General features: G+C 31.5%; 1 protein-coding gene and 1 long non-coding RNA gene across 3 annotated transcripts in view; one reads left to right on the top strand and one right to left on the bottom strand.

Annotated features, from left to right (window-relative positions):
- Window positions 1-476: 476 nt before the first annotated feature.
- The window catches only part of LOC127738137 (protein unc-79 homolog), a 91,713-nt gene continuing 76,975 nt past the window's right edge, over window positions 477-15,214 (bottom strand). For both annotated transcript variants that reach the window (XM_052249268.1, XM_052249269.1), the window contains 5 exons: window positions 6,286-6,336; window positions 5,399-5,539; window positions 4,314-4,391; window positions 3,751-3,795; window positions 477-2,024 (listed from right to left, as the gene is read on the bottom strand). In XM_052249268.1, the coding sequence (XP_052105228.1) occupies window positions 1,845-2,024; window positions 3,751-3,795; window positions 4,314-4,391; window positions 5,399-5,539; window positions 6,286-6,336 (495 nt within the window). In that variant the 3' untranslated portion in view covers window positions 477-1,844. The remainder of the gene's footprint in view (window positions 2,025-3,750; window positions 3,796-4,313; window positions 4,392-5,398; window positions 5,540-6,285; window positions 6,337-15,214) is intronic.
- LOC127738164 (uncharacterized) lies at window positions 7,470-10,886 on the top strand. Its single transcript, XR_007999950.1, has 2 exons — window positions 7,470-7,788; window positions 10,120-10,886. It is a non-coding gene; the product is annotated as an uncharacterized LOC127738164 (long non-coding RNA).

The raw sequence follows: 15,214 nt of genomic DNA, 5'->3' as shown, positions 1-15,214 counted from the left end.
CTGGTGGAGGACTATATGTCCCCATGTGTACAATCCACACAGTAGCCAATGCCCCTGTACAGACATGGTTTAAATGATACATTTCATCTTTAAAAATTTCACTTTCATAAATTTGTAATTATACTAAAACTACCTCAGTCTAAATTGACCCAAGACAGTGTTGCCTCTTTTTAGATTTTATGCTTAATGTGGTTTTCAAAACTTTTTGTCTGAAGAGTAGATGAAGGCTAGGTAATTCCAAAAACATGGGTGGCACACATTGAATACAGAATTAGACTTTTGTTTTTTTATAACTTTCTCTTTATATTTTTTTTTCAATTTAAAATCAGGTGTTGATGTAAATGATTCAATCTTGTCTGATCTATTTCTGAAAAAACCTGTGTTGTCTATTTATTGTCTTCTAAATTATTACCATTGACATAAACTTCAGTGCGTTGGAGTTTGTCACTATAAAGTAGAAAGGGGAAGAGGTGGAAGTAGCTGACACATCATTTTATTCATATGCCTTTAATAATTCAGACATAACATAACTAATCTAAATCACAGCTAACAAACAACTACACCAACAATAACAATCAAATAACTCACAAATAATTACACAGTCAATAAATTAATCACAACAAATTGGTTCTGCTATTTTATAAAATCTTACTTCTCAATATTGCACTTGTTTGTATTTATTGCACATGAATAAAAGAATAAATTCTCATGGAAGGTAGACACCATTACAACTAAATCCTTGTCATGGGGTGCCATCTTGTATTTATTGCACATGATTATAAGAATAAATTCTTATGGAAGATAGACACGATTATAACTAATTTCTTGTCCCAGGATGCAATGTTGTATTTGTTGCATCTTTCAAAAGTCAGTTTCATATATTTTAAAAATTGGCAAATGTTAAGACAAAACCCAGAATTTGATTTAATTTTTCTGGGAAATGAATTTGTTCAAAACATTGATATTATTCTTTTGTTTAAAAAATACTGAAATTTCTGACCTCTTCATAAATACTGTAAATTCAGAAATTATTGCGAGGTTTTTATTAATGTGAAAAATGCAACCGGTTAAGTATTGCAATAATAAGAACTCACATTCTTATTTTCTTGAAATTGCAATAATTAATCTCGCATTTTTGTACATTCTCTTAAAATCGCAATTATAAATGCACGCAATAATTTCTGAATTTACAGTATGTGATTTTTTTTCAGGGGAGAGATAAATTTTGCAAAATTATTTACAATTCAGGAGGAAAAAATACTTTTTTTTTATGTTAACTTTTAAAAGGATGAGTTGTATCTTTAACAATCACTTGGACTGATATAATTGCTGTACATTTAAACAGTAATTACAATCTAAAGAAGAAACTTTTGATCCAAAACTTTACATCGAAAGGAGATAAATGTCATGCTTTACTTGTATGCCTTATATTGATGTTTAGATGTTTATTTCCAAATACAGATCTCACATTAAATAATATGTGAGTGTTAGATGATCTAGTGATAATAAATATGCCTCTTACACTTTGTAATATAATATATAAATTGATTTTCAACCTACATGATGGTTTGAATTTGCAGATTTCTTAAGTTTAGTAATACTATAGTATTGTACCAGCAGTAATTGTTTAACTTGAAATCTACACAGTTTGGCAATGATTTTTTAATAAATCCTTGTGTTCTTTCAGTACTGTTGGACTAATCTGTGAACAACTATTCAGAGGTAAGTAATAGATTATAACTTATATAATTTGAATTCACATTTGTCCATCTAAGATGTAAATATCAGTATAACAACAGACAATTTTTTTTCCAGATTTCCAATCCATCAGTTTGTACAAGCTCCTAAACTGTATAAAACTGTGTAGCAGCAGAAGACTGGATTTCATTCTGTCCCAGTTTGAATTGTATACGTTTCAGCCATGACAACAACACACTAGAGTTGAAAAGAGCCATATCATTGGATGGAGCAGGTGGTTCCCAGTTCTCAACAGACTGAAGTCTTACTTGTAAGTGGCCTGGTAACTGTTTGGACAAAAAATGGTTTAATCGTCAGTTTTATTGAAAGATAAATTTACATTAGAAATTTAATCATACATGTTTGATTCTGAAATAAACACATCAAGAATAAAATTGAGACTCTATGTAAACAATCTATTTTCCTTTAATAATTTCAGTAAGTAAATATGCTTCTGTTTGACCAATACGTATTTAAGGCAAACAAGTGAAACTGTGAGCTACTGCTCACTGATGATACCCCTGCCCAAATACTTGACGGTAAACAGGAAGTTGTTGAGTGATGACTCTGAAAACACATGACACGGAATAGCTGACTAATATAAAACCCTGAAACCAAATTTCAGAAATCCTTGTAGTGTAGTTCCTGAGAAAGATGCGACGAAAAATATTCATGGGACGGACAGACGGACTGACTGACGGATGTATGGATGGACGGACAGACAGAGGTAAAACAGTATACCCCCACTTTTTTAAAGCGGGGGTATCATTAGTTCGACCTTGCTCAAATTAGCAAAAGACACCTAGATTATGATAATTTGAAGGTCTCTGTGATGGTGTCTCGTTCAACCATACTTTTTTTTAATAGTATTTCATAGTCACATAAACTGTTTCGCCGAGCAATAAACTTTACTGCATCATTTGTCTTTATCATGTTTATTTCAACAACAAAAAAATTCCCCCATGTAAGAAAAAACTGCTTCGCTGAGCGCAGCTAGATACGCCCGCAGAGGTCCAACCCTGAACAGTTGGGGCAAAAATGGACACAATATTCAAGCTTGATTAAGGTCTGAATTTGGATTGTAATTAAATATTTGACAAATTATAGGTTTCTGAATAAATGTAGTCAAAGAACTTGAAATTGGTTATATGAACTGAATTTATATTCAATTAAAGATTTCTTGCTGTTGTGCAATAGTCCACAATACTTAGTAAATCTGTTGTCAGACTATAAACAAATAAAGTTCAATTAATTCTCAATGTCATATTAGAAATTTATGCAAATAAAAAGGGAGCTTACATCAATAGATATAAACAATTCACCAAAGTTTCATGAGAATTGGTGACAGCATTTTTGAGTTATTGTCCGAAAAACTGGAAAATCACCCCTTTTTTTAATGAATAAAACCCCACAACTCAGAAATGTAAAATGTAAAATTTATAAAATTCTAAAGGGAGCTTACATCAATACATACAAACAATTCACCAAAGTTTCATAAGAATTGCTGAAAGAATTTTTGAGTTTTTGTCCGAAAACTGGAAAATCTCCCCTTTTTTTATGAATAAAACCCTGTAACTCAGAAACGTATAATTCAAAATATATAAAAATCGAAAGGGAGCTCATGTCAATAGATATAAACAATTCACCACAATTTCTTGCAAGTTGGTGAAAGCATTCTTGACTTTTTGTCCGAAAACTGGAAAATCCCCCTTTTTTTCATGAATAAAACCCCATGACTCAGAAACGTAAAGTTTAAATTTTATAAAAAAACGAAAGGGAGCTCACGTCAATAGATATAAACAAGTCACCAAAGTTTTATGCAAATTGGTTAAAGCATTTTTGAGTTAATGTTCGACATGTTGATGACGGACAGACAGACAGACAGACCGACGGGCGGACAGAGGTATACCATAATACATCCCGTAAACGGGCGTATAAAAATAGTCATGTTTTTAATGCTTGATCGACACATCATTTGACCTAATATAAATGAACTGTTAATACAAAACTAACCTGTGAATGATAAGTGAATAAAATGGATGTCCACATTGGGAACAGCTGAAAAATATAGACAAATATACATTAGATTCAATAGGTTTAATAAAAACTAAATGTAAAAAATAAAAATGTATATTATCCTTCATTATGTTTTAATTTTCTATTTAAATCTCCAATTATTTTTTTTCAAATGATATAAGTATCTATAAATGTAATAAACTTTTCTACTTTCATATATCTATTTAAAAACAGTAAAACTACTGAAATGCTTATCATTATATTGTAAAAATGCAAAAGAAAGTCATTTTGCTATTTTAAATTAAAAAAACAAAAATATTGTAGGCCTACAGAACAGTATATGCTAAAATATTTAAAAAGAAAAACATTATGATAGCTAACAGAAAACAAAAAACTTACAAATAGACTTCTTTTGTTAAATACATTTTTTTCCATTCCTTTATTTTTAAAAAGAAAATTCAGAATACTGAAAAAGGTAAACATGTCTGTCCTGAAGATAAACCTTTTCTTTGGAACAATAAATTTTGATCAAAAAGTTTTAATAAATATAGCATTGTTACCTTAGCTAATACCGAAGAGTTGCATTCTCTTAAAGCTTCCATCAATCCTAAGAAATGTAGGTTCACTTTCTCAGAAAACTGTAAATCACAGAAATAAAAATACATTAAAATTCGAATTATTCTTTGAACATCTTGTTTTCATTATTAAGCAATCAAGGACCATAACCCTGAACAGCATCAGGGCAAATTGTTAATATCAAAACTTGAACTCCTTTTTGTCAACAGAAACAACACAACAACAAAAATTCAAAATTGGTTGAATAGCTCTGAAATTAATGTATGGAAACAACATGAATCACCATATATCAATACATCAAGGACCATAACTCCTGAAAGGCAAAATGAAAACTGCCAAAATCAAACTTGACCTCCAATTTGTTATGTTGAGAGAAATAACATAAAATTTGATAAAGATTGGTTGAACTGTTTTCAAGTTACCACACAGAAATGGTGAGGAGCTGCCTACTAACTATTTTCAATTAATCAAGGGCCCTATATTTTGCAAGGAACTTGACCTCCAATTTGTCATGACAAACAACAGATCAAAGTTTTTGCTATCTAAATTTATTGTACACTTTATACGAATATAAATATTTTTCAAGTTTTTTGTTTTAATCTAACAAAAGTCTCTTATAAAATTTGCATTGTTAGATATAGTTTGGTTCATGGCTTAAAAAATTTTATGCAATCTCTAAATATAGTTTGGTTCATGGCTTAAAATGTTATGTAATCTCTAAATAAGAAAGAAACCAAAATTAATCATGTAATATTGACAAATAAAATACAAGATTCAATAACATTTCTGCTAAAAATTATCCCTTTTGGTCTGCATTCAAATGAAAAGTTAAAGAGAAATTTAGAAGATATGTAAAGATCTTTGAAAAATATTCAAAAACAGAATTAAGTGGCCCTCTAAGATGTGTGACATCATTGAGTTAATCTATATAATGTAAGAAACCTACTGTATTTGAATTCAATCCAGTTTCTCAACTATTAAACAAAGCTAAAAAGAATGATTAATGGAAATGTAATAGACATTAAATGATGAGAATTGCTGTTTATTACTAATTAGAAGAATAATTTACCTCTTTTGGTGTAGAGAGTAGCTGTAGAATACCAGGTGTTACCCTTGCCCAGAAGTCCATAATAGTAGATGATGCTATCTGATGACTTTCTGATGTAACTGGGTGTTGAGCAGCTGCAGACTCACAATACATTGACCATAACTATTAAACATGAAACAAAAAACAAGACATAAGCCATTTTTAAATATTAAAGAAATACCTCTGGTGGACAACTCTTTAAGAGTCGATGGAAAAAAATAATGAATTCTTATAACATCTTTCAATTAAATTGTTTGCCACCTGATCATGAGGAATAAGGGAATCTTTGTTAATGATCTTCCGAAAGTCATGGTCAATCTACTTTCAAAATATTTGGGTTTGTATTTCAACAGAAGAAACCAATTCTTGACTTTGGTTGATCTCCATGGTTTTTACCTTATATGATTAAAATGATAAATTTCTATGAAGACATACATGTAACATACACTATTTTAAACAAAGTTGATTTAAACAAGCCTTGTAGTCTTATGTAACCAAATGAAATGAGAAAAGCTAATGAATTGATTGATTGTTTCCTTAACAGTGTCAAATATTTCATGCATGCTCATGATGAAAAGTTAATAGATGACAAGAAATGTGACAAAAGATGGAAATAGCTCATACTGTTCCAATGGGTCATGCAAGCTATAGAATATATCATCATAAGAATAAGGTTACAAAATAAGTATAACCTATAGCTAATCAATTTTTTTGTGCCTTTCTATCACTTACTGTTTGACTATGTAATTTGTAATTTTCCTTGTATATTTGTTGGGATTAGTAATCTGATACAGAAAAAAAACAGGTAACATTGTTATACAAAAAATAGAGATTAGAAAACTGAATGTATTTAACTTGTTTGTACTTACTTGACATAGAATGAAGGCATGAAACAGAGAGCTCATGTGAAGAACAGAATCCTACAAAATGAAAAAGTACAAATACATAACATAAGATACTTGGGTTAATATCTGTGTACGGTAGTACCTATACTTGGAAAGTGAATGAAAATGAATCTGGACCTTAGGAATAAATAATTCAAGGTCATGCATTCAAAATTAACTATGGTATTCCCCAAAGGAGAATGCATTTTAGAAATTTCTGTATGACTGTAAATTAAGAAATTATTTTCTGCATTCATTAATGTGATTGCTGTTAGACAGACTAAAATGTAAGATGAATTAATCCATACTCAGCAAATGATTCATACAAATAATGTTACCAGAAATTGAAATTCCAGTTATTAAATCTCAGTTGTTAAATCTCATCATATTTTTTATATAATATAAAAACAGAAATTTTTCCTATTAATTAACACTAGTAGCACGATTTCAGTCTGAAACGGTCATTTTGGTCTGATCATATCTTAATCGACTGGATTTACCGCTAGAGAAAAACGTCAAGACTTTTAAGAACTTTTCAGACGCCGTTTCGATCGATAGTCGCATCAGGTAAATCAGTCCGTTAAGGCATGTCAAGATAAACAAGACTGAATCTTCTAGCGAGCTGTTAAGATCCGTTACGACTGATTCAGTCGAAATCAGACCATGGATACAAAATTACGTCAAGATGTTGTCAGACCGTGTTCAGTCGTGTTCAGATTTTAATAATTTGGACACAAAACGAGTGAAACTTTCCCAGTGTGTATCAGGGGTTGCTCCCCTTCAAGAGTGAAATACAAATTAGAAAGAAGACGGTTTATGTTATTTTGATAGTTTACCAAGTCTACTTAATTAAAAAAATAAAACAATTTCGATTCTTACTTTTTCGTATGTAATTATTAAACATGTTTTATATTAAAAAAAATATATTGTTGTTGTTGTTTATTTAATCATTTTGCAATCGTGTTTGACTTGTGCATTCGACTTTCCTAAAGGTATCTTTTATTTTTTTATTCTGTCTATTTAGAGTCTTTTATAACTTCTTTTACATACCAGAAGCCTTCGTTTAAAAATAGAGTTTATATATTATTGGAGATGATGGTTTATGAATTCATAATTTCAAATTTATATTTGAAATATATTTGATAAATTAGCATGATGATTATGCGGAAGTGAAAATGTTCCGTCGGTGTATGTGAAGTAAATTTAAAGAATATGACTTAGTTACATATATTATACAGCATAATAAAACTGGTTTAATTTGAATTACTATCCATTAGGGACATTTTCCGATAATAATTAATCAAATCTGTCAAGTTTTATTAAAAACGGAAAACAATTCTTCACCCGTAAACGATTTAACGTTACTGTACCCACTTTATTTTTGTTGCATTCTGTCGGCGGAAAAGCAGGTCGGCAAACTATATTTTACTCAAAATCGTAGAAGGGAAACTTACAGTACAATATAAGCTGCTCTGAATATTGCAATCGGTGAGTAGAAATGAACAATATTTTAAAGCATGTCCATCACTCACTGCATCAGAATTTGAGAATAATCATGGATCCAAGATTTTGAAGGAAAAATGTGCACATTTGTTCCTACAGGTATGAATCAACGTTCTATATCATCGCACTCGTGCATAGTGGCGTGTTCCAATGCAACGTTAGGATGTAGGATTGTAAAAAGTTTATGCATCGTTGAAATTCATGTATGACACCATTCCCCTCCCCTTTTAATATCATGTTTATGAAATTATGTCATTTAAACCCTTACGACTTATGTACTTCAAATACATCCCAAGGGTGACAAAGGAATAGAAAAAAGGTTACTCTTGGTCTTCATCCAGTGGCGGGGCTAGGGGTTCCTGGGATTGGACCCCCCTTTTTTGGAGGATCAATGCATTTGAAAGGGGACATATAGTTTGAACCCCCTTTATCCTGGGTCGGGACCCTCCCCCGTTTTAAAAATGGCTGGATCCACCCCTGTTCATCGTCTTACTGTTAAACCCTAACATGTGGTGCATTGGTTTGGTTGTGCAGGATGGCCTATTACAGGACCTATACATATTGTATGATAATGTTAATGTATTGATAACTGTCTCGTCCTAAATTTGCATGATTAATTTGTCGCTGGATTTTTTATTACCAACAACCAAAAAATCTTTACATGTCCATTTTCATATGATAACTTTGCTAACGCTGGTTTATAAGTATGTCCCTTGTTTTACTTAATTACCTTGTGCCCGTTGTGGGCGATGCCGATGTACAATAATTACAATTATAAAATTATTTAATAGAATTTGAGATAATTCAAGTTGAATTTTACTACAAATCAAATATTTATATATAAAATGTTGTGAAAATTATTAATTTTATTGACTTATTTAGCAAAAATGCATGTTCAGTATATTTTTCAAATAATTCCTGAGTCATGGACAACGAAACATGAATAGATTTTATAATAATAATAAAGCATTGAAAGTGAATATCTATTAGATGGTTCAAAATAAAATTAATCATCAAAATTAAACAACTTCACAGTGTTATTAAATTAATATTCCTGAAACAATGCACAGAGTCATAACAGTTGCCATTTAAAAACAGTTGATAAAACAAAATGAGTTTATTGTTTCATCATGTACAGTACCCCCGGGCGTGTACCTATAAGGATTCATATTGAACAAGTGTTGTGGAGGATTCATCTTTTCTCAAAATGAATAATTACAATGAACATGATGAATAAAATATCTGTAAATATTTTATCATGTTATAGTAGAGGGATGACGCTCTGCACACGGCACACAGATTTGTCTTATATTATCATTCAATCCAAAGAACTATGAATCAAATTAGTGTGGCCTAAACTTTATATTTTCATGTGAACTTTGTCAGTTGTTACATAAATTTTGCCCTGTTAGCATGGTTAGTCGAAATTCATTGATGCCTTTTTACTTGTCTTGGTTTTGGGACTGCTGTCTCTTTGGAATATACCCAACATCTCCTTTTAGTCATGTTTTGGAATTGGCATGAATGGTCGTCCACATGAAAAACATATAAAATATACATGATGATGTTCAAGAAGATTAATACAGGGTTGAAGAGTGGTGCAAAAGGAATAACATGTTCATTAATGAAAATAAAACAAAATGTTTGGTTACTGGAACAAAGCAGAAACTATCAATTCAGACTTATCAACCAAACTTGATAATAAATTCAAAAGTATTACAAAATTCTTCATGTGAAAAATTATTAGGTGTTAAAATTGACAGCACACTTAACTGGAGAAATCAAATTGACCAAGTTTGTGCTAATATATCATCCAGATTCCAGAATATACCTTCTTTCTAAAATAAAGTAATTTTTAGATATAATGCATTTATTTCTGTTTTTATTAATCATTCTTTAAACTTATCTTTGTAGTAATTTTATAAAATGATCAAAAGAAATACCAGCTGTTGTGTTTTAGAGAGAAATAACTATGTCAGACTTTAAAGAATTGATCAAAACAAATGTAAAGTGCTAGCCTCAATTAGACAGTAACCCTTCAATGAAGTACACACATAAGAAAACATTAATGTAGAAAGAGAGACAATATCTTTTTAAAAATAGAACCCCAAAGAAAGATTTTATTCTTCTTGTTATATGAGACTTATATATAAGTTCAATTGTATAAGTCATAAATACAGTCGTATTAGTCATAGAACTTTGTTATCAAGCAAATTAGACTCGCCGGTTTTTCTTCTAGATACTAAATACAAGTAAATATATACAATATTAGATTAGTTTCAGTACTTTATTCTTAATGTATATTTTTTTTTGTAGAATTCACATTAGTTTGAGCATGATTCCCAGCCAGATTATGAAGCCGGCATATACATGGTATAGGAAATATATATAGATGTCACTAAGTAACTCTCATAGCTGCTAATTGTGAAACAGTGGATTAATTCATAACTTTGTGTTTACTTATTGCTTTTGTAAATAACAAATAGGGCTTACAGCATTATGCCATGATGTTGAAGGGATGTTCGGATTAGATTGGACAAGAAGAAAATTGTGCATTGAACAAATAGCCATCTTACAATTTGTAAGAAAGACTACATTACTTGATGACAGTGAATACCTTTGATATATTATTCATTTGAAATAACAATTTGGAATAAAGAGAATTCATAGTTTTCTGGGAATATTAATAGTGCATCATATCTGAATTCCATGAATATCTTGGATAGTTATTCATTTAGAATAGCAAATTGGAATAATGAAAATTCATAGTTTCAGTGATTACTAATAGTCAAATCAAATCAAACTTGTATTGCCATATAAACCAACTTATACGATTTGTGACAAAAACAACATTAATAATTATATACATTAAATGACAAGAAAAAAGCATGTATAATCATGATAATCATATTAAACAAACTGATGAAAATAGTTCAAAATTCAATTAAGAGTCCCCTATCCTTAGTGCCAATGACTTTTTTATAAAGGAACCTATGCTTTCTATCTGTTTTTGTGTTGATGGGCAAAGAATGTTTATCATTTTTTCATTTTCATTGAGGCTATTAAAATTTTCTATACTTTTAGCCTTTGTTAATTTTTCAATGAAAAAAGGGTCTAATGGTAGCATTTTTCCTGCAATAGAAAAGAAAAATTAATGTTTTTCATCCTCAATTGTATTGTAGGACTGACACAACCTGTTTTCCCTAGGGATTTTTAGGTGTCTCCATAGTGCATCATATCTGAATTCATGAATACCTTGGATAATTATTCATTTCAAATTTGGATTATGAGAATTTCTGGTTTCTGTGAAATTTATAGTACATCACATCTGAAGTTAATGCTGTCATTGCTATTGTGAGCTACATGTACCACCAGGGGGTGTTAAACAACCTTGACTACCCATGAGGGTCTGTCACAGCCCTCTCATGCTTGTTGGTTAGTGTCAAATGACTGCTTGTTGTACTTATAAGAGTCTGAATGTACATACATGTATATTGATAATAGTCTAAATTATTGGTCATACTGAAACTTGCATTTTATACTTGTCAAGCATATTAAACAATACATGTACTTCAAAGTATCATTTTATTGTCTCACCTACGACAAAAGTTGGTGGTATGCAAGAAATAGGTATTTCAATCTGGGGGTGGTGACGTAAACTATTTTTTAAGCTTTACATTTTAAAAGCTAAAAGATCTGGATGCTTCTTATCTTGTATTGATCAGATAGCTAATATGTTATGAAGTTTCAGTCTGTCATTATACTCTTGACGGAGTCAAAAAGCGAGACATATAGGTATGCTGTTTCGGCGACGGTGGCGGTGACGTCAACAATGTATTAGTTTGTGATTAGGTCTAGTTCATGGTGAACCACTAGTGGTAGGTCAATGATATTTGGTATGCAGTTGTATTAGCATTGCCACATCTCATTACCATGGAGATTATTTGGATCCGCCCCCTCAGTCAAGGTCTATTGACTTTGAAAGTTTTCATAGTTTACATGTATTAGTTTGTGATTAGGTCAATTTATAGGGAACCACTAGTGGTAGGTCAATGATATTTGGTATGCAGTTGTATAAGCATAGTTTGAATGGTTTTACACTAGTAATTTTTTGGGGCCCTTTATAGCTTGCTGTTCAGTGTGAGCCAATGCTCCGTGTTGAAGGCCGTACCTTGACCTATAATGGTTTACTTTTATAAATTGTAACTTGGATGGAGAGTTGTCTCATTGGCACTCATACCACATCTTCCTTTATCTATTGGCATATCTCATTTTCCATGGAGATAACTTGGCTCTGTCCCCTTAGTCATGGTCTATTGACTTTGAAAATTTTGCTAAGTTTACATGACTTTTTGTATAAGTTCGTGATTAGGTCAGTTCAAGGCCTTGAAGGGGAACCATTAGTAGTAGGCCAATGTTAATTGGTGTTCAGTTGTATAAGCATTAGCACATCTCATTTCCATGGAGAATATTTGGCCCCGCCCCCTCAGTCATGGTCTATTTACTTTTAACTTTTGCTTAGTTTACATGTATTAGTTTGTGATTAGATCAGTTTAAGATGAACTGCTAATGTTAAGTCAATGGTATTTGGTACATGCAAATAAAAGCGTAAAAAAGATATCAACAACCACCCACATTCGAGGCTAGCACAACGTTCACTGAATTTATTTTTCCTACTGTACCAATACTTAGAACTAAAATCAATGATATAAGGCAATATATGATCGTCATGCAATCGATAGAAAACAAAACGTCAAAAATTGCATGCGTCCGAAGCGCTTTTCTGGATCTACCTTTATCAGGAACGCTCAAAGCCAAATATTTGAAGGACAACCATTTATAAATAACTGAAATAGTTGATTAAAAGGTTAAAGATGATCGTTCAAAATGTACAAGCAATGATTTCATCTGCCGACATGATTGCAAAAAGTAAGAAGTCATAGAGGAGAGGGCGGACAGGGTAAAGGGAGATAGGGAGAGAGGGGGTGGGAGAAGGGAGAGAGGGGGCGGGAGAAAGGAGAGAGGGGGTGGGAGAAAGGAGAAAAGGGGTAGATAAGGGAGACAAAAATGTTTATAAAAAAATAATACAAGTGAGCCGGAAATTGATTATTTTATTAAATTAGATAATACAAAGCTCGAGGAAAGTGCTAATAAATGTCATAGTAGGCTTAATGAAAACGACTCATAAATACACCAAGCGTCGTCACTTATTCAATCATTACGATCTCTTATATATACGGAGAAAGACTAAAAACTAACAGAATATCAATGATTGTATTATGAATCCGTGCATTTATAGAAACAAACATGTTACCATCCCTGTTTTTTAGATAAATTGCGTCAAAGTTGACCGATATTCAAAGAATTTGACAGAAAAGGGATGACGCTACTGCATATCAAATAACGTTATTTTTACGGAGAGGTATGAAAATATGTAACGGGATCTGAATGGTGTTTGTTATTTTGTTTTCATTTCCCCTGTCCGGTTACTTACATTCCGTCCTAACCGGGTGCATAATTAGCTTATAAAGAAATTCAAATCTTCAACTTAACCCTACTAGCCAAATTAGACAAGGGTGATGCCACCGCAACTTCCGTGTGTCAAATATTTCATGCATGTTTAGGACGATTCAATACAATTAGAAATAGTTGTGTTTAAAAGACACATTTAATGCAACCATCAAAAAAGGTTAAAATTTTGTTAGTTGTAAAAAATGATACATACAAACAATATCTTGATGAAATACATATTCTTAATCAAGTATACTGCATGGTGTAAACGTGTAATTTTTTTTAATGAGTTTGCTCATTTTAACATTTTGATAATATATTAAGGCACTTTACAAATTGTATTCAAAATTTCACTTGAAAAGACAAAGTTCAACATTCTGTCATTCGTGAAAAATTATACAATATAAAATCCTGAGAATATATATGCACCCTCTATATAACTAAAACACTCTGCACAATATAAAAGTTCAAGCTTGAAATTGTACATGTAGAAGGAGTAAGCAGGGCTATGTATTCTGCGTGCATTTATATATTAACAAAATGCCAAATTAAGCAACCTGACATTTAAAACAAAAAACAAACAAAAATCCTGACAATATGCGCAGTTTTGGTATATATACTAACACCTGGTACATAATTTAAAGTTGAATCTTAAAAACTTAGCAATAAGAAATAAACTGAATAAACCCTCAGTTATATACTAGTATACCAAGTCAGGGACGGGCTGTCATATGGAAACGGGTAAAACAGTATGCTTCCGGGACCAAAATATGTATTAAGCGTATCTGATGATGGTCTATTTTATAAGGCATTTTGTGACAAAACATAATTTTGTCTTTGATAGAAAGATGTCTCATAGGCACTACATCTCCTTATTTCATAATGGTTTGAGTTTTCTTCTGAAATACGAGTTGTTTAAAGACTAGATTGATATATGTTTGTATTATAATTAATATGACTAATGTTTTGAAGGTGTGATGTTGTCATTTGATAGATTTTATACTTACCATAGTAAATATACTTATTAACTTTCAAATTCAAGGGACCAAATTATCTTTTCTAAATCTACAAATTAGCAGTATAAAAATTCTCGTCCATCCTGCATTTGTCCTGTGTTATCTAGATGTCTTTGGTTTTTGTGTGTCGTTAATTGGCCAGTTGCAGTCTTATTGAATCTCCCATATCTCCATTTACAACACTTTTATTTAACATACATACTTGTATATGTACTTGTTATAAAATCTCTTTTAAAGATCGTAAATATCCTCATGAGGTATACTTCCGAAATCATATCGAATTTCTTCTAAACAGTCCAATAACAGATATGTTTTTCTTCTTATTTAGCAGCATTTGGATTTCTACTTTAAAAAAAAACCATCGGGAAACGACGTGCATCAAACTCAGTTGCAAATTCAATGCAAACAGACAGCTTAACAGTCAGTGAAAATAATATTGAGGTTCTTGAGGCAGAAGAAACAACATTTCTATCTTGTGAAAGGACAAGACAGGGACTAGCTATCAAAAAAGCAACAAATTTGATCGATTTTTATTAAAACGAGATTTCTATACATTAGTTTTTCATGTTTGAGGTCGGGAGACAAGAGAAAGGGGGTGGGAGAAAGGAGAAAAGGGGCGGGAGAAAGGAGAAAGGGGGTGGGAGAAAGGAGAGAAGGGGCGGGAGAAAGAAGAAAGGTACCCCCCTGTCCGCCCCCTCATAGAGCAAAACAGAAAAATTTGAAATCAAATTTGAGATAACACAACGTGTTTTGAGCCATTTTATTGCTTAAAGTTCAGTAGAAAATATATAGACAAAAAAGTCATACTCAACCTAACCATACTATTTGACCTACTGCGAGTTGGTCAGTTTTCACTGTTACTCCTAAATGATGGGCGCTTGGTA

The sequence above is a fragment of the Mytilus californianus genome, unplaced genomic scaffold (genome assembly GCF_021869535.1).
Source record: "Mytilus californianus isolate M0D057914Y unplaced genomic scaffold, xbMytCali1.0.p SCAF_4, whole genome shotgun sequence".
In the NCBI taxonomy this organism is placed as follows: Eukaryota; Metazoa; Mollusca; class Bivalvia; order Mytilida; family Mytilidae; genus Mytilus; species Mytilus californianus.
Note: the sequence above shows the minus strand (reverse complement) of the source record. Positions and strands in the feature narration are given on the sequence as shown.